Source organism: Macrobrachium nipponense, chromosome 2 (genome assembly GCF_015104395.2).
Source record: "Macrobrachium nipponense isolate FS-2020 chromosome 2, ASM1510439v2, whole genome shotgun sequence".
NCBI lineage: Eukaryota > Metazoa > Arthropoda > Malacostraca > Decapoda > Palaemonidae > Macrobrachium > Macrobrachium nipponense.
The window spans coordinates 52,438,962-52,466,114 of record NC_087201.1 but is presented as its reverse complement, the minus strand read 5'-3'; the positions used below and the strand labels follow the sequence as shown (position 1 = coordinate 52,466,114).

At 42.6% G+C, this 27,153-nt stretch overlaps 1 protein-coding gene across 1 annotated transcript; it reads right to left on the bottom strand.

Annotated features, from left to right (window-relative positions):
- LOC135220576 (U6 snRNA-associated Sm-like protein LSm6) lies at positions 1-27,153 on the bottom strand. The gene is made up of 3 exons (XM_064257822.1): positions 27,018-27,153; positions 15,785-15,895; positions 1-759 (listed from the first exon to the last, which is right to left on the bottom strand). Exons 2-3 carry the CDS (start codon positions 15,873-15,875, stop codon positions 611-613), a joined length of 240 nt encoding a protein of 79 aa, XP_064113892.1. The 5' UTR covers positions 15,876-15,895; positions 27,018-27,153; the 3' UTR covers positions 1-610.

Below are 27,153 nucleotides of genomic sequence, written 5' to 3'. Positions count from 1 at the left end.
TAACCAGAATCACATCATTTAATCTCATGTTAATATAAAACATTACAAAAATTTAATAATTTGTCATGATGCTTAACTACTTTTTGAAAAGTAGGACCACCAATGGAATGAAACATACAATATATTCCAAGTTGCACAAATGTTGCTAGTAAATTTTCACCACCTTAACTGAATTGCACCAAAATTAATTGTGACAAAGTCAGTGAACATAAATCATATATCCTGCTCCTGAATCTCTATAAATGCTAAACTCATTCCATTTATGATAAATTCACAGGGTATAATTACTAAAAATCTCAAATTAAAATAACTTTTCATTGTGAGGTGACACAGTAATTCAAATACTGAAAAATATTGCAAACAACAAAAATTATAATACAGAATACATGCAAGCAGCTTTCACAACTTGTTTGGGTCAAACAAAAAAATAAACTTTGATTAAAGGTAGGTATTATAACTTTTCAATAGTCAAATAATTTGAGAGAATGCATATTTCACATTTTTTATAACAAAACTGCTTTGTTTTATAGTATGAAGAACAATTTCTTAGTGTTAATAATAACATACAAACTGAAATTATAAACTGTTCAAAACTATGTTACTCATTCACTTAAATACGTCTCTTCTGTGTCGAAATATAGAGTACATTATTACCTCTAATAAAGGCGTCACCATACTTATTCTTCAGCTGACCATTAAGATATTCCTCACTCTGCTCTAAAGCAATATTCATATAACCATCTAAACATGCCAAAACACCTGAAAGCAAACAAAACTGTTTTCAGCTTTTTCATAAACAGTTAATATAGAATATTTATCATTGATGTCTTACCTGATAAGACTAAAAAAAAAATAATACATTTTTTTTATAAAATCTGTATTTTTCCTAGGTATTCAAACCTGTGCCCTTAATATGGGAGTACATACTATCTTTGAAACTTAGTAAAACAATGTCTTTTTTCCTATGGGATAAAAAACCATCACCTTATATAGGAGACTTACTTTTTAGGAGGGAAGTCAGTCCCTTTAACTGAGGAGTTGAGAGCCACCGAAGTATTGCCAAGCTCCTGATGGGCTCGAAAGTAGAAGTCATGACTTCTGTAACATACCAAATTGGTGATACGGTGGCCAAAGTAGTAGGGTTCTGGGCTAAGTGCCCCTTATAAAGCAAGAAAAATTTTGGAGAACTGTGACATCTCAAGAGACCATGTCAGAAGTCAGTTTAGTTCTGGCTAATGCACATCCTTCCGATCATCTCACGAAGCCCGAGGAAGACATGTCCTTTAGACACTTCTCTCTCTCTTGGGAGAGCTAGTAGTAGAGAAAAGTCACCGATATCCAGTTTAGGAATGTTGAACCTTTTTGGAAAGTACCACAGTACCCTACAGAACAAAGTAATGATTGATCTGGATCATGGACTCAAACCTGGCAACAGATGCCAAATGATTCGGAATTCATTATAACATCTGAGACGGAGTCGAGATACCAATACCTGCCTTTTGAAAGGTGATATTAAGGAAGATCCATGCAAATCGTCTATTCTCTTTGCCAATGCCTGAGTAAGATGAGATGTGGTCTTAAGAGACAAAATCTGTCTGAAGATACTCTCAAGGGTGTGTGCGAAGCACAAGAAAGGAACTCTAAACAAGAGTCAAATACCATCTAGAGACTGGGGTCCTTGTGATGGCAAGACAGAGAGAAGTTTCCCATCGTAGTTGAATCTTAACTAAGGAGAAACAATACTACTTCCCATGAAAGATGAATGTGGACCTATGTCTTCACAATTGAATCGGACAGAAACAACCAGCGAAGACGGCTTCAATCCCTGGAATTACAGAGGGCTGAAAGAAGTATCTAGCTATTTCTGTTGCTACTTAGTGACAAACCGGATTGCCATTAACAGAGTCTGTAGATAACAGGGGACTACCTGTATTTTCAATCCAGGGTGAACAATGTTTGTTAAACACCTTACCAATGGCAAAAATACAGAAAGACGACAAAATTATCGAGTTCTCCAAAACAGTCATTCTGAGTCATCGCAGTGGCCTATGATAATGTGCGATGGAGCAGAAGACCTACAGACTTCCGTTGTACTGGGCAGTAAACAGAAAGATGATGGGGAGACTTCCACGACATATCTGTCTGATGATTCTTACAAAGGCGTGTGTGGAGCACGAGACAAGAAACCTAAGCGAGAGTCAAATGCCACTCAAAGACCTTGGGTCTCTGCGATGGCAAGACTGAGAGGTTCCTCATTAGTAGCAAAACCTCGAATGAGAAGAAACAATACTAAGACAAAAAACCTCTCCATGAGAAAGCAGTGTCCACCCATCACTCGAATCCAGAGGCTGAGTTGCCATTCAGTACCTTTCATTCAGAAACATGTCTGGCTGATAGAGCTATCGAGTGCAGTATAATTACACTTGAGTACCAGCAGGTTAACCAAAACAGGAGGGAAATGAAACCCTTGTTTGGTGAGAAATGCCAACACGTACTGTGGTGTTGTTACTCAACAACACAACTGGGTGTCTCCAAATTAAATCCCGATAGTCTCTGGGGGCCCGAAATGTTGCCTTGAGTTTCAGCATATTATTGAGAAGATACTTACTGTCTCAGTCACACATTTAGACAACCGTCATACAGGTATGTGCCTATTACTTAGTCGGAGCATCTGGTAACATATGCTTGTCGCAAGGAGAATATACAAGATTACAAGTACATTCAAAAGGTTCCTGTTAATCAACCAACAGTCTAATTACTTCCTCATCATTTGAGAGAGGAAAAGATTAAAGGCTGTTAGCACACCTCCTTCATTCTCTAATGAAGAGAGCAAAGACAGGACACTGAAGACGACTAGCTCTTAGCCGAATTGGCTGTTCCCAAAATGGGAACATAGGTGAGGTGGAGGTTCGATGGAAGATGACCAAGGCCCAGAAGGGAGCAGATACTTCCTGAATGATATCCGCTCACCAGCCTCGGTTATATTGCTGTTAAGTCCAGAGACTCAACACAACCCTTCATCGAGGTATGCATCAGCAAAAGATGAATACCCGTTACGAGCGTTCACTTTCCTTCTACCCTCTTCCCAGAAGAGAAACAGAAGAAGCCAGAGACTTCTTAAGGAACTGAGAAAGGGCTAGCCTGACCATAAGGTTGAGTCAAATGGTTACAAAGACCCAAAGTTCTTGACCAATACCTGAAGGAAAAGGCATTCGCCCTGTCACAAACCTTGACTACTGCGGTATCTGTCAATTCTCTGGAAAGAGAGAGGCAAAATCAAGTAAAGGACTGTTCCTCTGGGCCGAGATGACTTGGGACTTATGAATCTTGAGATTTGAATTAGGACAAAGTCCTTCTTCTTAGCACCAGAATAGCCCACAGGTTGCTGTCTGTTGTAGAGTAGGAGAGCCACCCCTGATTGGGACATTCTCTATATGGCAGAATTCCTTTAGGAATGATCACATTCAAGGACCTTGAGCCTTACAGAAAGTGAAGGATCACAAATCCTGTCAGGAGACTCCCTGGAGAGACACTATCATGATGTCCTCCAGGTTCAGTGTCTTATTGTGAGAGGAACGTTGTGTGTGCCAAGGGCAACAATGAGAGACCCAAGTCCGGATGAAGCAGAGACAGGACCATGTGCGGTAGACACAGGACCCCTACTAGGTAAAGAAGAATTGCTCCTGTTGCAGCAGCAGAGGAGAAGAGAGCTTCATTGGGCATCTAGAAACTGAATGAATTCCTTGTCTGGAGAAAAGGTAGTCATCTAGTCAAGAACGCCCCTAAGAAAACCTGTCTCTCCTGGAAGAGCAAGGGCCTCGAGCAGTGAGGGTTATTCACAGGAGAAGCTGCAGTCCTATTCCCGAGATCAATGTGCTGACAAATCAGCACAAAGATTTTCCACCAAATGAAAGTCAAGGGTATTCGTACCACAAGGAAAAACCTTTTTGAGTTTTCCCAAGGTGCGAAACTCCTGACTTTTTCTCCTTGAAGGGAGATTTGACAGGACCCAATGAAACTTTCCTTGACTATACAGTAGTGCCTCAGGATACAAAATTAATCCGTTCCGAAGTGGCCTTCGTAACCTGATTTTTTCGTATCTTGAACCACATTTTACATGTAAATTGCCTAATTCATTCCAAGCCTTACAAAAACACCCCAGTAAATTCTATAATAAAGCTAAATTGACCAATAAACAATGAAATACAACAATTTGGACCATTCAATACCTAACTTAAACTCCATATACTACTAATATGTACTACATACCTGTAAATAAAGTGTACTAGTGTACATGGTACAAGAAATACTATACGTACATACGTATGTAGTAAAATGTGGAACCTTACCTTTCGAGTGAGGCGATCTCCGAAAGTGGCGACGGAGGAGGAGGACAAATGGCAGAAAACATGAACACTTAACTTTATGAAACACATTAAAAAATGGCAGAAAACATTAACACTAAACTTTACGAAACACATTAACAAATAGCACAAAACATTAACACTTAACTATACAAAAAACTTAAAATTAAATTTCTTTTTTTTCTTTTTTTTCTTTTCACATTTTTTTTTACTATTTTTTATACTTTACGTTTTTTTTTTTTTTTTTTTTTTTTCAAAATTTCAATTTCTTCACCACCGAATGGATGCCAGTCCGTTTACGGAATTTATCAAACCACCCCTGAGAAGCCTTGAAGTCTGGGGTTGCCGTCGATGTCCCTTCTCCGTCGTCTTCGGCCTGGGCAATCAGATCACCGAAAACAGTGCTGGCCTGGCAGATTGCCGTCTCGGTTATCGTATCACCAGCAATTTCTTTGTCCTCAATCCATACAAGAAGCAGCCTCTCCATCTCATCATGCACGTGGCTCCTCTTGTTGGACAAAATAGTCACGCCCTTGGAAGGTGTAGCTGCTTTGATGGCTTCCTTCTGCTTAAGGATGGTGCCTATCGTCGACGGATTTCGGCCATATTCCTTAGCGATCACACTCAACTGCATGCCAGCCTCATACTTCTTGATTATCTCCATCTTTGTCTCCATAGAAAGCATCCTCTTCTTTCCGTGAACTTCAGCAACCTTCTTGGGACCCATGACTATACGTACGTAATTAAGTTACTAATTAACTTCTCACACAACACGATAAAGTACAAAGCGAAATTACTAACATGAATTTACGTTAAGAAACGAAATCGTATGTGTGAACGAACGAATTCCGTGTGTGTACGATAACGCTGGTGCGACGGAGTGGCCGAACGGCGCCTTTACGTAGAACATGATGGGGTAGATGCTGACCAATAGGAGAGCAGGATCTTACGGCGGTGACTAGCATCAAGAACCAATGGGAGAGTGGGAGGATGGTGGCGAGTCTACAGAGTTAGAGGCGTGCGAGTTTTAAAATTGTTCTCGGTGGTATGGGCAAATCTCGGGACTTTACAGTAACACCCTTTCGTAACCTGAATTATTTTCATATGCAGAGGCAAAAAAATCTTAAATCTTTGCTTTCGTAACTTGAATTTTTCGTAAGTTGGGACTTTTGTATGTCAAGGTTCCACTGTACTCTAATGTATAATGGGATGATCCGAGGATTGATCTTGTGATACTAACCCTTGTAACTGAATTCCAAATAAGAGAAACTTATTGAAATTCTCTCTGTCTGCCTTGTACCTCTCGGAACAACCAAGAGGGTCAAGTCAACAGGTAAGGAGAAAGGGCATTCCTACCTGTGCTACTAGAAGAACAAGCAGGAGGGATAGATCATGGGGAATCACCAAATTGAGATGACTGCAGCACAGGGAAGGAAGGTGCTTATGCCATGGCAAAGCACCAACCCCAGGAGAGCAGAAAGTTCCCTCAGGTAGAGCCGAGCACTCAATTCGGCCGATTCAAACAGGTCGAGCCAAATCAAGTGAGCTGAGGAGACCACGTAAATGTGACTATGGGCGGTACTTGTCTGCTAAGAATTATCGCTTTCCTCCCATCTGCAATAAGTCTCCTTTGAGTCCAGAGCCCTTCGAGAAGAAAGTTCAAAGAGGGATTCTGTGTCTGCTATCTTATGTGCTTGGAACCTTTGGACCAAAACACAGATGGAACCTGACCAAACAATTAAAAAAGTGGTGGTAGGCAGTGTCAAAACACATAAGAGTGTCAGAACTTCTCTCATTCTGTGCCTAAACCAGACTGGAGAGCAAACTCCCCCTTCCTGGTTGAGGAACACCCAAGATTTCATAAAATCCCAGGCAGTCAGCATTACAGCAGCCAAGCGCTCATGAATAAAAAAAAAAATCAGAGCACTTGGCAAGCTCTTGAAGTTCCCAGGAACTTGAGCGCTCGGCAAGACTCTTGAATCTCATAAAAACGATCATCGAGAGTGGTCATCTATCAACTTCTGAGTGCTCATGATTCCAAAGAATCTGATCGCTCAGCGAGCGCCAGAAATTCAAAAGAATTTCAAGCACTCAGTGAGACTTCCAAATCTCATTAGGACATCATCAGAAGCGATCTTCTAGCCTTCTGAGTGCACGATTCCATAGAATCTGTGCACTCAACGAGTGCCAGAAATTCTAATTAATTCAAGTGCTCGGTGAGACTCCTGTCTCTTGTAAGAACAATCATCATAAGAGATTTCTCTCATTTTCTGAGTGCTCATGATTCCAAAGAATATGAATTTAAGGAATTCAAGAGCTCGGTGAGACTCCCAAATTTCGTAAGAACGATCATCGGGAACAGCCCTCTCTCAACTTTCGAAGAAATCGAGGAGGAACATGCACAGAGCCAGTCTTAGATGCAGACTTTTAAGAACTGGATTGAGCGCACCACTTGAGAGATCATGCACTCGTGGCCCACAAAACACGAGACCCCACAGGAAAATGTGAATTGAACCCCGCCCAAGGGTGGGAAACGCTAAGGAGAGAACCATGGCCTCCTCAGAGAGAGGCCATCCCTTAGAAGTTCCATAGAACTTTCAAGGGAACCACCTCCCTGCCTATCCAGATGTTCAAATCCTCAGAATCAAGACATAAGGTGGGAACCTGCCGAGCACTCAGGGACTGCTAGTGATAGTGCTTGTAGGAAGAGACGAGATACATGAATGTCTCGCATTTTCTCTCGCCATGTGCCTGAACTGGGAGGGTGAGAGGATTCTCCAACAGCAGTTCGGGATGCTCGCAATTTGTTAGAAACACGAGCACTCAAAGCAACTTGAGAAGTGCCCAACACAGCACCAGTCTAAAGGCGGAACCTCTTGAGTTGATGATGGGAATGCATACCGAAGATTCGCTCCCACAGCTCCCAAAACACAAAACCCTGGGGCATGCAAATCAGTTCTTGAGCCTGATGGTTGGGAACAACCAACAAGAGTTCCCACTACCTCTTCAGGAGGAGGCAGGCCCTCAGAGATCCTGCAGGACTTCTTAGGGGGGGAAAGCAGCCTTCCTCTTCATTGGCTGAAGGGGGCCTATCTGGTTTCCCGGGACCTCTTTGAGCCTCAGAAAAAGAAGGGAAGGGCAATGGAGGATGACATTCCTTTCACAGGACTTCTTCTACAGGATGTTGATTAGGAAAAGTCAATGGCAGTGGCAGGAGTCACAGGGCAGCTGGGGCTGGAGCACAGATGATGCTGCCCAGTGACTGGTTGTCAGGGCAACAGTAGCAATCTAACAGAATGCACAGCAGGAGAACAAACAAACAAGGGGTAGTGCCACAGCATACTAGTGTCACAGGTACACTCCTGAAGGTTAGGATAGCCAACAGTAAGATATCAAACAATCTACTGCTGTATCCTTCGAGTGCTCACTGTCAACCTTAAGAATAAATTAAATATATAATTAATAAAAGGAGACTCCTCTCAATCCGAAGGGGTCTACCCTCCGACATGAGAGGAAGAGGGTGAAGGAGAAGGAAAGAATACCAGGAGAGAAAAACTGGAGGCAAAGCTCCAAAGTTTTCCTCCTTGCAAACTCTCTGACAGTGCAAGCAGCAGGAGCAACATCCCATAATCATGTAAGATACTGTCATGCCCTTATCAAAGGGAAGACATGATAGGAGCGAATGTTACGCAATTGGCTGCCGACCCTGGGACACACACTCTGGGAGATGGTGACCTGCAAGGCTACCATAAATCATTGGTTTGTATACTATAATAATATCAAACGCAATAATATACATTAAAATGATATTGTTATGATACAATAAAGTTTGTTCATACTTACCTGGCAGATATATATATAGCTGTATTTTCTGAAGTCCGACAGAATTTAAAAAACTTCCGACACACGCAGTGGTCGGCCAGGTGGTAGTACCCATTCCCGCCGCTGGGAGGCGGGTATCAGGAACCATTCCCATTTTCTATTCATAATTTTTATTCCACTGTCCCCTGAGGGAGGTGGGTGGGTACTATTTTTTAAAACAAACTTTTTTTTTTTTGGGGATTATATATCTCTGCCAGGTAGTATGAACAAACTTTATTGTATCATAACAATATCATTTTGTTCATGAAACTTACCTGTCAGATATATATATAGCTGAATCCCACCGTTGGAGGTGGGAAGGGACAGAATAGAAGGATTTTGGGAAACAAATGCATGCAGATGATTTACATCTTGGTTCCACCTGTTAGCATAGCCGACTTCGTGATTACTGTCACCCAAGTCTGCTTCTGCTTTACTAGAGTTGCCAGCGAGGTAGAGACCTATAAAGCTGGTGCACTCCAGATGATCTGTCAACGGGGGGCGTGACCACAATGTGACTAGACCATATTGACCTTACATGAGGGCTAAGAAGTAAAAATAAATATATATATATAAATATATATATCACCACCTGACCAACCTAGCCAAAGTTAAGGTGTGTTAACTAAGGCTTAAGAGTTAAGAAGTCGCCGTTGTCGGCGACTCAACAACTAAATTAAGAGCTCTTCCTAACCATTTTCTACAGGATAGGATGAGTGGTACTTCTTGCCCCCAAGATTGTGTCTGCAGACACGTATGGCCCTAGCGAGCAGCAGATCTCATATGCCATCTTCACATCTCGCAGGAGGTGTGAAGTGAACACAGAGTTGCTTCGCTAAAACATGGTACTCAGGATGTTGCTGAGTGCCATGCTCTGTTGAAATGCTTCCAAGGCCGCGCCCTCACCTCGTGAGCATTCAGATAAAAAGATTTCAAATCTTTTGTGCAAACACAATGAAGGAGCTTTTTGAAGAACTCTTAACACTGAAAGCCAGGGGGTTCTTCGATATGGGCAAGTCTGGTCTTTTTCGGAACACTGCAGATTGCCCGAATGACTTAGACTTTCTTGAGTTTTATGTAGATAAAACTTGAGAGACCTGACAGGGCACAGGACTCTCTCTGGCTCCTGCCACTAACTTGTGCCATCCTTGCTTCCAAGCTCCTGGCCAAGGACAAAATGGGTTTCCATTCTTAGGCCACAACGAAAGGCTTAGAGAGCACACCGCCTTGTGTTCTCTAAAGCCAAAACTTGTGACGATGGCTTAAAATCTCACTAACCCTCTTTGTCGTATCTAGGGGGTGGTTAGAAGAAGGCCTTCCTGATCACATGCAAGAAGTTAACAGTAGGAGAGGTTGTTTCGAATGCTTGACATCAAGAACTTCAGACTACGTCTAAGTTCCATATTGAAAGCTTCGATCTGGACATGCACAGTCAGTCCGTCTGTACTAAAGTCAGGTGACCGACCAGTTGACCAGTCAGACGAATCAAGGACAGCAAGGCTGTACCCTGAAGACCATAAGACACTATTCTTCGCTGAAGGATGAGTGTCTGGACTGCCCTGGGCGATTCAATCTAAGCAAACCTTGGGGGGTGTATCAACGCAACCCAACGTCGTCAGCGAATCAACTCCTGACTCGAGCTTCTGGTGCCCGGAGAAAGGAGCAAGGAGCAAAAAGGCGATTCAGTCCCGAAGGAAGAATGCCTGACAGTCCAACCTGGTCTCATGTTACACGATCATCGGGGGTGTATAAACGCAACCGACTTCGTCAACAAGAAACTCAGGGCTACTATATGTCGCCTGATCTCGCACGAGTGTCTGACTCCGAGAAAACAGGTGAGACAAAAAGTAGATGTGAGCGAGTTTCGAGATTCCACAGAACTCAAAGATCGTGAAGGCTTTGTTGTTTGACAGACGCAAATCTCTGAGCCCAAAAGCCGTCAACAACAATGTTTGCGTATTCTTTAATAGTTGTGACTGCCAGCTTATCCCATTCAGACGGAAATGGAAGACGGTAATCTTATTCCTGTCAACATCTCGATAGTCTGAACGTTGTAAGACTCAGAGCGGAGAGGTTATAGGTACCTTTCGAGTTAGAGTAGACCGATCTCTTCGAAAAGGTCCTTGGAAAGTGAACTAGGAAGGATGTGACCTCTGTGAATCCAGGATCCTGAAGGCCAACATGGGGCGATCAGCGTCATTGTCGCTCCCTGTGACGTCATAAATCCTCATTACATTTCCTAAGCGATTGAAAAAGGGGAAAAGAGACTAAACATCCATCCCCGTTTAATATCATAGGATGGCGTTTAATGGTACCGATCCCGGATCGAGAAAAAGGGAGCAGAGAAGAAGAAGCCTCTTCGTCCTCAACATATCGAAGAGAAGAATGACAGGGCGTCCCTAAAGTCTCCACAACTCTCAACTTACTTCAAAAGAAAGATTCCACTCGGAAGTCAAAAGTTGCTGCCGTCGATCGAGACGATTCGTACGGACTTTTGCAATCCTGTAACGAACCTCTAGAGGATCGTTACATTCTACGCCTGTTGTTATAATAGGCTCTTTCTCGTAAACTCGAGCAGGGACCGAGAGAAGATACTTCTTAAGATATGAGAGAGCTGTGGAATATCAGAGTTGATGTGGACCACTGGTTCCAAAAACTCGTTTCTAGGACTGGAGGGACGACCGAATTGCATTTACTTCTTTCAGATTAAGATCCAGGACATCTGAAACACTATCCAGATGTCCGGCACCTTCTTTCTATCATGACGCACTGAGAGATGTTCAGAATAATTCCTAGATCTTGAATAATATTTCAGTTTCCCGGTAGGAAAAAACTGTGGTCTGAATTGCAGTCTATTCGGGGAAACAAACTTCTTCAGGAAGGAAATGGTCCCCAGCAAGCTCATCCATTCCCTCCCCGAGTATGCTTACTTCCCTATAAGGCTGCACTTTGCCTAAGCAGGAGACCTATAAAAGTGCAATGTTGCGGTAGACTCGTAGTTCTATACCGTGCGGTAACGAGCACCGAAAGGATTAAGAGATAACTCTGTTGAACATAGTAAGGCAAAACGAATGCAACTTTTATTCATTCACGTAAGAAATCCCCTCAATCTTAGGCTAAAGTCCGTGATTGTAGGACAGAGATACAGTTAGTCAGTCAATCCCGCAGGAGAGACGTAACCGCCAGCACAGAGATACGGTTAGTCAGTCAATCCCGCAGGAGAGAGAGACGTAACCTACCGCGCATGACAGCGCACGATCTGTTACTGGCTCGGTTGGAACTTGGACTGGACAGCAGCAGCCAGCAGCTTACGAACGTCGTCTCTTAACTTTATGTCTGGGTTGCCAGCTACCCTATTCTACGAAGAAATAGGTCCGTTATTTTTTGAGCAAAAAGAGACTCTCAAGCTGGTATATTTAAGCGAAACAGAAAACGCTAAATATATAGATGCGTTTGTGTCGTCAGAACACTACCATACAATGGTAAAAGATAAATCGGAAACTCCTGGAAGGCTGCAGGGAGTGACGATTAAATGTCCTTAAAATAATAGACAATAGACCTCTCGGTTGCCATCCGAAGAGGTAAACTACAGCAAGGCGTGTATGACTTGAACCAACCAGTAGTAAAATAACGCAAGGCAAAATATTTATTATATCACAATAAAGTTTGTTCATACTTACCTGGCAGATATATATAGCTGAATTCGGAAATACAGCTACATATCATATCTGATAGGCAAGTTTCATGAACAAAACTTAAGAGAATCGAAGCAGACAGCTCAAGCTTCTTATGTTATTGGACATAAGCGTTCATTGACGTAGTCTACAAGTCTATTTCTTGTACGAGTCTGCGAATGACGAATGAGAGCTCTTCCGAATCTTGTCAATAAGAGCTTATTCGCTTACGCAATATAAAGTTAAAGAGATGTTTGTCAATGAGAACTAACCCATTTATGGGACAAAGAGATATTTTGTCAATGAGGGGATACCCACTTACTTGACAAACGATAGTATATTGTCAATGGGGGAAAAGTCACTGAATTGACAAAACGTAATCCAGGAAGTCGAGAATTTTATTTTACCGATTCCCGTCTCAAATGAGAAAGGGGCAAGAATCCCTGTTAAGAGACAGGGCTTACGGCAGGTAGAATGACGATGTTCAATTCGGCAGCGTATAGGTCCCGACCTAGAAAACTAATAACAAAATCTATCATCTGGAAAACCCTTTCCTTTCAGATCGGCCTAAAAAAGCTTGTGCAAAATTATCCTGGGAGGAGGAAGAAACTCTCCAACCAGCTTCCTCTCCCGTATCACAACTAATGCCTGCTAAAGCTTAAAATTTATTGGCAGTATGGCAAAGGTGGCAAAGGAAGTCCTGTCTTGCGCTTTCCTGAAGAGCGTCCTTTTGATGAATGCCTTTGCAAGAATCCTACTGAACGTCGCCGAGACGTCGAGCCTTTACATAACCCGTAACTGCCTTATCGCAAAGTCTTGACTGCGGTAGAGAAAACGAGATCTTCCCTTGAGCTTTCCTTAACTCCATCCACCTTTGCGAAAAGCAATATAATATTGACAGAGACCTCTTGAATTCACGAAACCCGAGGTTCTTGCTGGGTTCGAAGACGAAGTTGTCTGTTCACTTTTAAGCTTCCTCCGAAGCACTGCTTAACTTCACATTCTTGAGGCTCAATCTTAAACAAGAGCTTGAAGTTGAAGAGTTCAACAGAAACGTTCAGCCAGGATACAAACCTGGTGCGCGCCGCGCTCGGCGTCCATTTGCGAGGACGCTCGGCGTCCTGGCGCGCGCTCGGTGTCCACTGGCGAGGACGCTCTGCGTCCACTGGCGCGCGCCTGGCGTCCATCCGAGCGTCCCGTTCAAGCCGAGCGTCAAAAGAAGCGTGCAGAAAAGCGTCACGCTCCTGACAGGCGTCAAAACAAGCGAGAGAAACTGCCTTCTTTTTCATATTTCTCGGTGGAAAGACGTACACGTGATCAGGCAACGTTCGCCTTCTTACTTCTCACTGAAACGCATAACGAGAGAGTGAGGGGACGTGAAGCGCTCTTTCTCTAAAGCTTCTATTTAGAGGGCGCGAGTCCTTCGAGATTCGTGCACGTGCACGATCTTCCGCAGCCTGGGAAACGTCAACAGGTCCTACCGAAGGGACGCCAGATCGATGTGGGTTCCCCGTAACCCTCCTTCGGCTTTCGACATGCCCTCTCCCTGGTCCTGGGAGTCCTAGAGGCGTTATGGGGCGGATCTGACGTTCCCTCCTGACGAGAGAGAGGACGTGAAGCGTCCTCTTCTCTAAAGCTTCTTAGAGGGCGCGAGTCCTTCCGAGAGCTCCAACCCTTGCGCGGGGAGGACGCCTCGGAGGACGCGACCGAGAAGCAATCCTTCAGGATTCTGTGCACGTGCACGAACTTGGCAGGGTTCTGGGGATTTTTCATCAGAAAACTGCCGAAGGCACGCCAGATCGGTGGGGGTTCCTCGTAACCCTCCTTCGGCTTTCGACATGCCCTCTCCCTGTGTCCTGGGAGTTCGACAGAGGTCTAGACCTAGAGGCGTTATAAGGCCGATCTGACGCACCCTCCACTACACAAGGGGCACTGTCACTGCACTTAGCCACTTCACTATTGCTCTCTAAAGCAAGCACTTTCGATTCTAAGATACGAATCGAAAGAGTATCAGAGAAAGGGTAATTCCTCTACAGACACTGCTTAGGGCCCGAAGGCAACATTACAGGGTTAGGAGTAACAATAACAGAAGTAGCACTCTTCACAACAATGAAGGAGAGCGATCACCTCTCGCAGACATATTCATAACCCGTAGGCCATACTATAGGGTTAGGCAAAATAAAGTCTACAGGAAGGTTGCAGGTTCACTACCTGACTTTTGTTTACTGATTAATTGCGTACATACGAATCATACTTTTTCCTTACGGAATTAGACATGTTTACTGATTAATTGCATACATACGAATCATACGTCTTCCTTACGGAATAGACAAAGTCCTCACACTCCTTACATGACAAATCTCAACAAAGAAGCAAGACCCCTACCCCTCGTACATACCAAGTGCGGATCTACCGAAGCTTTCGGTAGCCACACCCTATCTTTGCAGACAACCCCCTCTGAACTAGCCTAACTAGATTCAGATATCTTATGCAAAAATGAATCAAATTCAAATCAATTTAAGATAGCGTATGCCTAGCCACAAATCCCACAAATCCAAGTAAATAAATCAAAAGACAATTAGGATACTTAGCGGCAATGAAGTTTCCAAAATCCTAAGACGGAGGTACTGAAAACAGGTGTTTTCAGCACCGCGACAGAAAAATTATGAATAGAAAATGGGAATGGTTCCTGATACCCGCCTCCCAGCGGCGGGAATGGGTACTAACCACCTGGCCGACCACTGCGTGTGTCGGAAGTTTTTTAAAATTCTGTCAGACTTCAGAAAATACAGCTATATATATATCTGACAGGTAAGTTTCATGAACAAAAATATATAATTAATAAAAGGAGACTCCTCTCAATCCGAAGGGGTCTGCCCTCCGACATGAGAGGAAGAGGGTGAAGGAGAAGGAAAGAATACCAGGAGAGAAAAACTGGAGGCAAAGCTCCAAAGTTTTCCTCCTTGCAAACTCTCTGACAGTGCAAGCAGCAGGAGCAACATCCCATAATCATGTAAGATACTGTCACGCCCTTATAAAAGGGAAGGACATGATAGGAGCGAATGTTACGCCCTTGGCTGCCGACCCTGGGACACACACTCTGGGAGATGGTGACCTGCAAGGCTACCATAAATCAATGGTTTGTATATAATAATATCAAACGCAATAATATATATTAAAAATATATACAAAAATAATAAAAGAAAAGATCCCACCAGGAAAAAACGAGTTTAACAACAGTCAGGCAAGAGCTCATGAAAACATGTCAGCATCACATGACACCTGAAAGCAAACTGGAATGTTTACATCCAGGCAGCTGGGTCTCCCCGCCTACTAGACAGTAGTTACAGCCTAACCACCTTGTTCAAGAGTTTTAACGACTGTGTTCCCCTTTTGCCCCAAGAAATTCCTAAGGTAAAGGACCAAGGGTTTTATATTGTGTAGGAACAATTAATGGTCATTCCAGCTCACATCCCAAAGTTAAATATTATGTAAAGACCTTCAGGTTATATTTTTGTAGGAACAAAAAGTCAAAGCAACTAACAAAACAACTAGAACTCTAACAATCACCTGTACCTACCTTGTTACAACAATAAGGTTTATGTACAAACCATGATCCTTGTTCCTGAACAAAATACTCAATGAAAAAACACCACAAAATTAATACGAACAAAACAAACTGCTAAGCTTATTAGGTATCAACAAAAAAATACAGTAATTAATCTTAAACTTATCCAACAGTACAACTTATCGACACAATATAAATTACACATAAAAAATTAATTCTACTCTCCATTTCATATGATTATCATTGAGGACATGATAGTTATAACATACATTAAACAGTTTATGTAATACTAAATCATACAGATTACACATACATACCTCTGTAATCAACACCAGAATTCAGTTTCACAACAACAGGTCGACCAATAATTTGCTGTAGAAATTCATTGGGTGTCTGTCTTCTACTCATCTTGTTATCTTCAAGTAAACCTATAAAAATAAAGGGATGACAATATCATTATATAAATTTCCATAATGAAATTTATTACTTGGATATACTTACATACTACTATTAAAGATAACTCTCTCTCTCTATGCCGGCAGGCAAGTTGGTATTCTAATATGTAAATGAAGAAAATACCTTAGCTGACCTGGATGACTGTCTAGTTCACCTGTTCTCTACGTCTACCAGGTGTGTTTTGAATATTATAGCTCTTGTTAGAATTCTCCTTGACAGCCGACAAAGTTGTGGGTAGGCTGGGGGGTCTATTTCAACAGCACATAAATATCCAATTAATAAATTTTAAGGCAGCCCCCGGTTAATGGCAGACTCAGTTAATGGCATCCAGTTTTATGGTGGTAGGATCATCAATTTATGGCGCCATAACGGGACAAGTTTCGGTTATCAGTGTCATACGGTGCCAATAATAGAGTTATGGCACCATTACATACCTAACAGAGGCGCCATTAACCGGAATCTGGTGCCATAGGCGCCATTAACCGGAATCTGGTGCCATAGGCGGCGTAAATGACTGAGTTTCGGTTAATGGCGGTTTTGCTTATCAGCACCCCACCAAGAACAAAACCCCCACCGATAACTGGGGACTGCCTGTATTATGAAAATTTACATTATTTGGGATGAATTTTACCTTCTGTTAAGATAGGTGATTTATACATCGAGAACAGATGGTGGGCAGTGCACCTAAACAAAATCCACCCAGCCAAGTAAGCTAAAAGTATCTTACATGAAACCCATAACATACCTGCAAGATCTGGAAACCTTCCTAGTTATTACTGGTACCATTCAGGAAGCAAGGTTCTCATATATGCTTCAGCCAGCATGACTAGAAGTGGTACGTCCAAAAGCCCCAAAACAATAATCAACTAAAAAGGAATACCTAATGATGGTCTTATATAAAATGTGTACCTTCATACTCCCAACAGAATCAAATGCTTTAAGTATTGCAAATTTTAAAGTATACTGTATATGCGTGTGTAATGTGCGATCTCATGTATCGTGCAACCCCAAAATTTTCACCCGTAAAAAATTATTTTATCATGTATCACGTGTATAAAGCAAGCTCCTTTTTTGAGAGACCAAATTACCATAGACTAACCTCTTTTCCTCCATATCTTTATCCCATTTCTGGTTATAAGTTGACAAAGTAAGTAACTATGCAGTGCTTCCCCACTTTTTTGCAGCGATAGTTTTCGGAACCCACCACGGAAATGCAAAAACCCCTCAAAAAATGCTTATAACTGCTTAAAACTGCCAAATACCCTGTACCCCTTAAACTAAAATGCTTATAGTTTACTGCCTAATTTAGTATTTCAAACAAAAATATACCTTAAATTATCATACTAGTAAAAAATTTATTATCAATTCAAACAAATATACACCCCAAACCATCATCCCAAAATGCCCCAAGTCATTTTAGATTAGTGCCCTTAAACAACTGTTACTCTTATGTATATATGCCCCTAAAATGCTTATAAAGAGGAATTACTAATTTTAAAACACTAATATTAATGTAAATACAGCAAAAATCTATAAAATGTTATTGTTATAATACAATTAAGTTTGTTCATACTTACCTGGCAGATATATATATAGCTGTATTCTCCGAAGTCCGACAGAATTTCAAAATTCGCGGCACACGCAGTGGGCCGGACCAGGTGGTAGTACCCATTCCCGCCGCTGGGGAGGCGGATATCAGGAAGGGTATTCTTCTTCCCATTTTCTATTCATATTTTTATCAGTGCCACTGTCTCCTGAGGGGAGGTGGGGTGGGCACTTTAATTATATATATCTGCCCAGGTAAGTATGAACAAACTTAATTGTATTATAACAATAACATTTTGTTCATGAAACTTACCTGACAGATATATATATAGCTGAATCCCACCTTCGGATGGTGGGAAGAGACAGAATAGGATTTTTGGGAAACTAAATTAAGTAGACGATATACATCTTGGTTCCTCACCTGTTAGCATAGCCGACTTCGTGATTACTGTCACCAAAATCTGCTTCTGCGTTATTAGAGTTGCCAGCGAGGTAGAGACCTGTAATGCTGGTGCGCTCTAGATGATCTGTCAACGGGGGCCGTGACCACAATGTGACTAGACCATATGACCATACTTCTGAGGGCAACGAAGCTAAAACCACCACCTGACCTAACCTATCCAAGTTAGTTCCATAACTTCTAGGCTAAAGAAAAGGAACGCGCCTCAAGCGACTAACCCTTCAAAGTTAAAAGCATACCTATCCCTTTTCTATAGGATAGGATTCGTGTTGCTTGCTGCCCCCAATAATATATCTACGGATATGTATGGTCCTAGCGACTTACAGATCTGAAATGTCGTCTTCACATCCCGTCGGGAGTGTGAAGCGAACACAGAGTTGCTTCGCTAAAGCGTGGCACTCAGGATGTTACTGAGTGTCATGCTCTGTTGAAATGCTTCCGAGGCCGCGCCCTCACCTCTTGAGCATTCATATTAAGAAAAAATCTCAAATCTTTATGCAAACATAATGAATGAGACTTCTTAAAAGAATTCCTTGACTATAATGCCAGGGTGTTCTTGGACATGAACCAGTCTGATCTTTTACGGAACACCGCCGATTGTCCGTGACCTCGACTTTCTATAGTTTTATCAAGATAAAACTTGAGAGACCCGACAGGGCACAGGACTCTCTAATGCCCTTGCCCAATAATTTGTGCCATACCCTTGGTCTCCAAGCCTTCGGGTCAAGGGTTCGACCTGGTTTTCGTTTTTATCAAGAACGGAAGGCTTAGAGGACAGACCGCATTATGTCCCTTTAAACGCTAAAACCTCGCTGATGATGGCTACAACCTCACTAACCCTCTTTGCCGTGGCTAGAGCGGTTAGAATGTTAGCCTTTCTGGTCACGTGTATTAAGTTCGCAGAAAGGATAGGTTCGAAATGCTTTTGGCATCAGAAACTCAGACTACGTCTAAGTTCCATGCCAGAACCTGCGATCCAGAGAATTTCAAGATCTCCCCAGACCTCAAAGATCGTGAAGCTTTGTTGTTTGACAGAACCGAATCTCTGAGCCTAGAGGCCGTCAACAACATATTTGCATATTCTACAATAGTTAGGACTTCTAGCTTATCTCATACTTCATACGGAAAGATAGAACCATAAGAAATTCACAGAAGTCGAGGTGGAGGAACAGTCATTTCCCTTCACTATCTCCAGAAACGGCCCCCTCCGATTGAACACTGAAAATAGGCAGCACTGCTTTGCCTTGGCCAAGAGACTGCCATTAATCTTGAAGATCTTATCGCTTTCTCGATAGTCTGAACGCCTTCAGACTCAGAGAGGAGAGATATTAGATACTTCACTAAGTGACGATGTTAGATTACACGATTCTCTCGGGAAGGGTCTTTGGACAATTCTCTGAATTACCTGACCTCTGTGAATCCAACCTCTTAGAGGCCAACATGTGGAGACTAAAGCTAATCCTTAGGATCATGAATAAGGGAACAACTTAAGAGAAGAACTCCTTCGTCTTCAATATTACGAAAAACTTAACGAAAGGACGCCCTCAGTCTCTCCTCAACTTTCGACATACTTCTAAGTGATGGGCTTACTCAGACGTCAGTAGTTGTTGCCTTCGATCGAGAAGACGCGCACGGACGTGCACTAGTTTAACGAACCTCTTGAGGATCGTTACGTTCCGTGCCCACGCCCATAACCAACTCTCTCTTCTTGAGCTATGAGAGAGCTGAGAAATTATCCGAGATGATTTGGGCCACTCGATCCAAACTCACCCTTCGAGGAACTGGAGAGCCGACCAGTTTGGCTTCCAATTCTTTCAGACAATGTGCCAGAACATCTGTTCCTCTGTTCGAATGTCTGGCACCCTCTCGCTATCACCCGAGGTGATCCTCAAGCCGTTGAGAGAAAATTAGAATTATTACTAGATCTTTGATGTTATTCCAATTTCTTCGTGAGGAAAAAATGTAGAGGTCTGAATTGCTGTTTATTCAGGGAAAACAAGCTTCTCCAGCGAGGAAATGGTCCCCAGCAAACTCATCCATTCCCTCACTCAGCCTGCTTCCTTCCCTAAATAAGGCTGCGCTTTGCATAAGCAGGAGAGCATTATTATAGTGCTATGCCGCGGTAGATTCGTACAGAATTCTGTTACCGTGCGGTAAACCCGCACCGAACAAGTATAAGAGATATCTTGTTGAAATTATCTAAGTAAACGGAAGGCGTGTTCATTCAAGATTACTATAAATTTCCTCAACCCGAGGCTAAAATCCATGATTGTAGGGCAGAGAGACGGCTTATTCAGCCATTCCCGCAAGGGAGAGAGACGTAACCAACCGCGCATGTCACCGAGCTAGCCGGTACTGCGTAGATCACAGTAACAGCAGCCTTGTTCATCGTCTCGCACTATCTGCCTGAGTTGCCAGTACTCCTTTTACGAAGGGATAGGTATGAATTATCGAGCAAAAGGAAACTCTCAAGCAGGCATATTTAAACGAAACAAAATTCGCTAAATACAGAAGCTGAGTTGGTGTTGTCGTAACAATACCTGAAGAGTTGTTCTTACTCCGAAAACTCTTGGAAGGTTGAAGGGAGTGACAATTAAATACATTAGAACAACAGTTCTTTCGGCTCCATCCGCAGAGGTAAATACGATATGCGTATATGACTTGACCCATGCGTTAGCAAAATGACGCAAAGATAAACTACGTAAGTATTGTAGTAATTTGAACATCGAATTCTCTACTACATCTTTCCTCGACGAGGAAGAGAGAAAGAAAGGAAAAAGACTGTCCACGTTCTAATGAATGAGACTTTTTAAAAGAACTCCTTGATTCTTTGCCAAGACTCTTGCCAAGAAAAGGGAGTAATATTCGAATAGAGTATCATCAAGAGAGAACCGAGGATCGAAAAGGACGTTCAATGTTCTTATGATATTGGACATAAGACTTCCTGGATCTAGTCTACAAGTCTCTTACTCCCCGGATGAGCCTCTGAAAATGAATGAGAGCTCTTCCGAAATTTGTTAATGAGTTTATCCGCTTAACGATAAAAACGTTAAAATCTATGTCAAAGAGAACTACCCCATTTATGAGGGGTCCCCACTAAAATGACAAAACGTTTAGTATCTTGACAATGGGGAAAACGTCCTTACTTGACAAAACAATTGGCAGTTTGCTAATAGGGGAAAACCCTTTAACATGACCGAAAGTCACCCAGGAATCCGAGTATATAATCTTCCCGATTCTCAGAGAAATCGATGAAGAGGCAAGAGGGATCGAAGAAAAAATTCGGGTATGTCTCTCCGCTAACTCCGAATCCTTCTTTAAAAATTTCTGTAAAGAAATGTCCTATGGAGAGTCTTGAAAAAACCTCCCCTTGACGAGCGTTTAGAAAGCGTCAAGCGTCCTAAGAAACGTCCTGAACAGCAAATAAGACGCTGTCTACAAGTCTTTTCTCTCGCAAAGCGTCCTGTCGAGCTTCCACCGAAGCGTCCTGGCGAATGTCCACAAAAGCGTCCTCATAAGCGCTGAAGCATGCAAGGCCCGCCAAGAGGCGTCCTGGCGAGCGACCTTGCCAACATCTCAATGTTATGACGAACCGCGTTTTGCGGATGACGTTGAATATTTTCAAGGGACGTCCTCATGCGAGTATCCATGGAGAGCCGCACGCTGCTCTGAAGTGTGTGAACACTAAAGGAAGACGTACGGCTTTCGTCTTCTTAAGACGGGCCTTAAAGACCTTCATACCTTCTTACAAAGACAGTGGCCGCCTGTGCGGCAACTTGCGTCTTAGTAATGCAAAGAACATCTCCAGAAACGCCCTCAGCACAGGAACGCCGAGCGTCCGAAAGACACCCTCGCAAGGTGCTTGCCGAGCGTACTGGAGAATGTCTCTACTTATAGGACGTCGAGCACCTCCAAAAGCTTCCTCACGTCTAAATTGCCCTTCTTATGCCGAACCCAGAGACATAAGTTGTTTGACTGTGCAAAGCAGCTTGCCGGACGTCAAACTTATGCTCTTTCGAAGTAAAGCGAACGTTACATAACGTATACGGAGCGCCATGAGGAGAGGAGACGAATACTGAGTTGCTCCTCCAAAAAGGTGGAATCAAGAATGTCCTTGATTACCATATTCTTTTGGAATGCTAGCGAGGTTGAAACAGCTCTAACTTCATGAGCGTTCACTCGCAGGAGGCTCAAATCACTCTTCTGGCCAAGATGAATGAGCCTCCTTAATAATGTATAAATGACGTTCACTCGCAGGAGGCTCAAATCACTCTTCTGGCAAGATGAATGAGCCTCCTTAATATGTCCCTTAGGAAAAGAGCCAGTGCATTCTTCGAAAAGGGTAAATGTGGTCTCTTCCTGAGCACCACAAATTACCCGAAGGACCTCTTACTTCCTTCGTTTAAGTAAATAAAATTTGAGAGCCCTGACAGGGCACAGGACTCTTTCATCCTCTCGACGAGAGCTTCTTAACGAGGCGCGAGTCCTTCCGAGAGCTCCAACCCCTGTGTGGGGAGGACGCCTCGGAGGACGAGAAGCAATCCTTCAAGATTCGTGCACGTGCTCGATCTTCGGCAGCCTGGGAAGCGACAACAGGACCTGCCGAAAGGAAGCCAGATCAGCATGAAAAACTCGTAACCCTCCGTTCGGCTTTTGACATGCCCTCTCCCTGGTTTCCTGGGAGTCCGACAGAGGTCTAGGCCTAGAGGCGTTATGGGGCCGATCTGACGTTCCCTCCTGACGAGAGAGAGGACGTGAAGCGTCCTCTTCTCTAAAGCTTCTTAGAGGGCGCGAGTCCTTCGAGAGCTGCCCAACCCTTGCGCGGGGATACGCCTCGGAGGACGAGAAGCAATCCTTCAAGATTCGTGCACATGCACGATCTTTAGCAGCCTGGGAATCGTCAACAGGTCCTGCCGAAGGGACGCCAGATCGGTGGGGGAGCCCCCGTAACCCTCTTGCGGCTTTCGACATGCCCTCTCCCTGAGTCCTGGGAGTCCGACAGAGGTCCAGGCCTAGAGGCATTATGGGGCCGATCTGACGCCCCCTCCACAACACAAGGGGCACTACACTTCACAACACTGATTGGAGAGCGAGCACTTTAGTCTAAGATTACTTGATGTAATCCTCTAGCAGACACTTCTTCTAGGCCCGTAAGCCATACCACAGGGTTAGGCAAAATAAAATCTACAGGAGGTTAGAAGGTTCATTATTTCTAACTTCTGTTTACTGTGGAGGAAAACTCCTGATTCTAACACACTCTAAAATGCGTACATGAATCCTACTTCTTCCGTAATCAGTCACACATTACACTAATTACATTGAACTTATGCAAAGAAAACATGTAAACGTCATATATACTAAGCGAGTGTCTACCGAAAGTTCCGGTAGCCTCACCTTACCCCATGCAGACAACAAAGTCTGAAACTAGGCTAACTAGCTTCAGACATCAAATGCAATGAAAAAATTTACGATAGCGTATGCCTAGCCACAAATCCAAGTCAATAATCGAAAGAATAATTAGGATACTTAAGCGGCTAATGAAGTTTCAAAATCCTAGGCGGAGGTCTGTAAACAGTTGTTTACCGACCGGCGACAGAAAAAATATGAATAGAAAATGGGAATAGTTCCTGATATCCGCCTCCCAGCGGCGGGAATGGGTACTACCACCTGGCCGCCCACTGCGTGTGCCGCGAATTTTGAAATTCTGTCGGACTTCGGAGAATACAGCTATATATATATCTGTCAGGTAAGTTTCATGAACAAAATGTTTAATATAAATGAAATAAATCATTACAAATTAAATAAATCTGTCTTACAGAATGTTTGACAACTAATCAAGTTACCCCTGTACTGTATATATAAGCATAGCCATTTTCTCTCAGTATTGATGTGTCCGATTTTCCTATAGTATCGGTAAAAACAATTAAAATTATCACTAATTCGCTTATTTTCATACAGCAACACTGTCTAATCACCAATTACTGTATATTTTCATTTTGTTTGTTACTAAATAGTACAGGTTTTTATGGTAAAAATAATTTAAAGGAGTAAGCAAGAAGTGCGACCAGGGCAGGTGAGGCATGAGAACATACATGAACGACCAGGGCAGCTGAGGCAAAACAAACAGGAGAGGCCCGACCAGCAGGATCAAGAAAATCAGTATCAGCAACAGGAGCAAACAGGGCAACTGGGTCAGGAGGCACAGCAGGAGCTGCCCAGTGACTGGTCGCCAGGGTAACATGAGCAATCAAGACAGGAGGCACAGCAGGAGTAGATGGGACCACAGATACAACAAGAGGCAATGCCACAGCATGCAGGAGTACCAAAGTTGAAAACCCTGAAGGCTAAGATAACCGGCAGTGAAAATCCGGCCATCTACTGCTGTGCCTACAATGCTCACTGTCAACCTAAAGTAAAAGGCAAATATGATAAGAACACAGAGACTCCTCTCACTCCAGGGTGAACTGCCCTACAAAGTAGGAGGAGGCCCTTGTGAAGAAGTCGCCCAACAACCCCCATATACAGTACACACAAATTGTAAAAAATGATCCCACCAGGAAAAAGGAGCTTAATGGCAGTCAGGCAAAGAACTAACAAAAACATGTCTGCATCACATGGCAGCCAAAAGCAAAACTGGGGTAAATTTATACTTTACACCCAGACTGCCTCTCAGGCTACACACAAAAATATCTACACTTTCTTAACTTTACTAAGAACTAATATTTTATTACCTAATTCATATTATTAATTAACTAATAATTAATAAATAATATCAACTGAACATTCCAAGGACTTGTTTTGTATGGATGAAACAAGTGTAAGAAATATTTGAGGAGTGTGGAAGTTCATGGCATCCATGATCCACATCAGCTGGGTTTGTTGACAAAACACCACGGGCCACCAATCCATCATATAAGAGAATTCGGTAACTAAAAAAAAATCATATCTTGCTAACTATTAATTGGCGAATGGAAAGAAGGGGGTGTCATAGCTGGGTTGCAGATTTTTTAGTGTTTTTTTCATTCGTTTTTTGGGAAATGCTGTTGTTTTCGACTTTAATCAAAGTCGAAATTTAAGCATTTCTAAAGTAATCATGGTATGAAACATGCAAAGGGCATCAAAACAAGCAAGAAAAATATTGTATGTAGCCTGAGGCAGTTCGGGTGTAAAGAATAAATTTACCAAATCCTACTGGATAAGTTTAACAGCGTTTTCCAGCTTCGCCAAAAGTTACTCCTAATGTACAGGACCAATGGTTTATATATTGTGTAGGAACAAATAAAGGTTTCCTCTCCCCAGGCACTTGCAAATTAAGGGTTTGCATAATTACTAAGGTAAAACACCTCTGTGCGACCATTGATCTGAAAAAGACCACTTTTTCACTTGATATCTAATTGGTGAAACAACAATACAATTCAATATTTAAGCATAATATTCAAAAGATTGAAGTTCCGTCAACAAAATGAGATATATGAAACTGCCATACAAAGTAAAATAAGCATGTGAAGTCTTTGTAAAATATGTGTGCAAGGCAGTTTTTAAATCCAATATGGTGTGTGATGGTTGTGTGTGCAATTCGGTTCTACAATCGGGACACATCCTTCCCAACCTTCCCAGTGCTCATTTGAACAAAATTTGCGAATATACGTAATGTTTATTAATATTAATCAAGATTGCAGCTGTAATCAGCACAATAAAACAACACTTTGTTGCCTACACTAGTGAAAGTATGAGACGTCTCATTCTAGGGGTTATGTTTTGAACTTAAATGCATTTTTATCTTGTAATCGGTGGTTTTATCCTTACTGCCATCACAACTGAAAACTCCGCAGTGCTTATTTGATTGTAATTATACACATTTCATTCTTAATTCACTCTAAATACCACTTGAAATACAGTCATACCCTTACATACGAAAAGTCCCTACATACAAAAAATCCAGGTTACGAAGGCAAAGACGAAGATTTTTTTGCTTCTGTGTACGAAAATAATTCAGGTTGCAAAAGGGTGTACTATAAAGTCCAAGATTCGCCCGGGGTGCCGAGAACAATTTTGAACCTCGCCCACCGCCAACTCAGTAGACTCACCACCATCCTCCCGCTCTTCCATTGGTTCCTGATACTAGTTGCTGCCGTAAGATCCTGCTCTCCTATTGGTCAGCATCTATCCCATCATACATCTACGCAAGGGAGTTCTTTGATCATTTCGTTTCAGCAGCGTTATCGTACACACGTGGAATTTGTTTGTTCATGTAGATTTCATTTGTTAACGTAAATTCATGTTAGCGATTTCGCTTTCGTTGTAATGTACGTATGTTACTTTGTCGTGTTGTGTGTGAACTTAACTACTTACGTTATTAGCCATGGGTCCCAAGAATGTTGCTGAAATTCACGGAAAGAAGAGAATGCTTTCTACGGAGACGAAGATGAAGATAGGCTAATCAAGAAGTGTTAATGTTTTCTGCCATTTGTTAATGTGTTTCGTAACGTTAAAGTGTTTTGTAATCTTATAAGTAGATGTCTCGAGCTCCTCCTCTCACCACCAACAACTCATGACTGATGACCATCTCCAGTGCCAAGACGTGTTAAAGTACTTTTTCGGAGGGTGGCCTCAAACGCGGTAGTCAGTGGCTCAGCTAGTCCAGTTGGTTGTTTACCCTAGCACACAGCCTAGTACTAGTACTAGGCTAGCTAGTAGGTAGTTTTCTTTTATGAAGATTTGCAGGCAGAGCGGTAGCCTGTTTACTGAGATACCTAGCCTAGCCTAGGCAGCGGCAGTAGTTTCAAGTTTGACCAAAATTTGCTTGCTTAGGCTAACCTACACTAGGCATACCCTAGGCTATCTACTAGGTATGAGGTGGCTAGCTACTAGTAGCTACCTAGCTAGTACAAGCCACCTACCTAGGTAGGGAGGTACCTACCTAAGACCAACTTGGCCTGCCTTTGAATTTTCTTCAAGTGGGCTCGTGGGTAATTTAGGATTAATGTGAACCTTGAAAGCTTCTTATGCTATGACAGATATTCAGAGATACTATTAATATTAATATAGATATATGATAATAATAAAAGACATTTAACAAGTAAACTCACCAACGTTGTCAAACAAATGCTGCACTTCTTTAATGAGTAGTATTAATATTTGGTATACCCTTGCACCGGCTCCCTGTCGCGTCCTAATTTTCTTCTGCTGTGCTTGTGGTAATGATTGTTGCAATGTTTATTTTCC

What these genes read in the sequence shown, in the direction of transcription:
- LOC135220576 (XM_064257822.1), bottom strand. Translation starts at nt 15,875, where the DNA reads ATGAGTAGAAGACAGACACCCAATGAATTTCTACAGCAAATTATTGGT. An exon ending in TTCTGGTGTTGATTACAGAG is followed by an intron (nt 760 to 15,784) that starts GTATGTATGTGT and finishes GTTTGCTTTCAG; the next exon opens with GTGTTTTGGCATGTTTAGAT.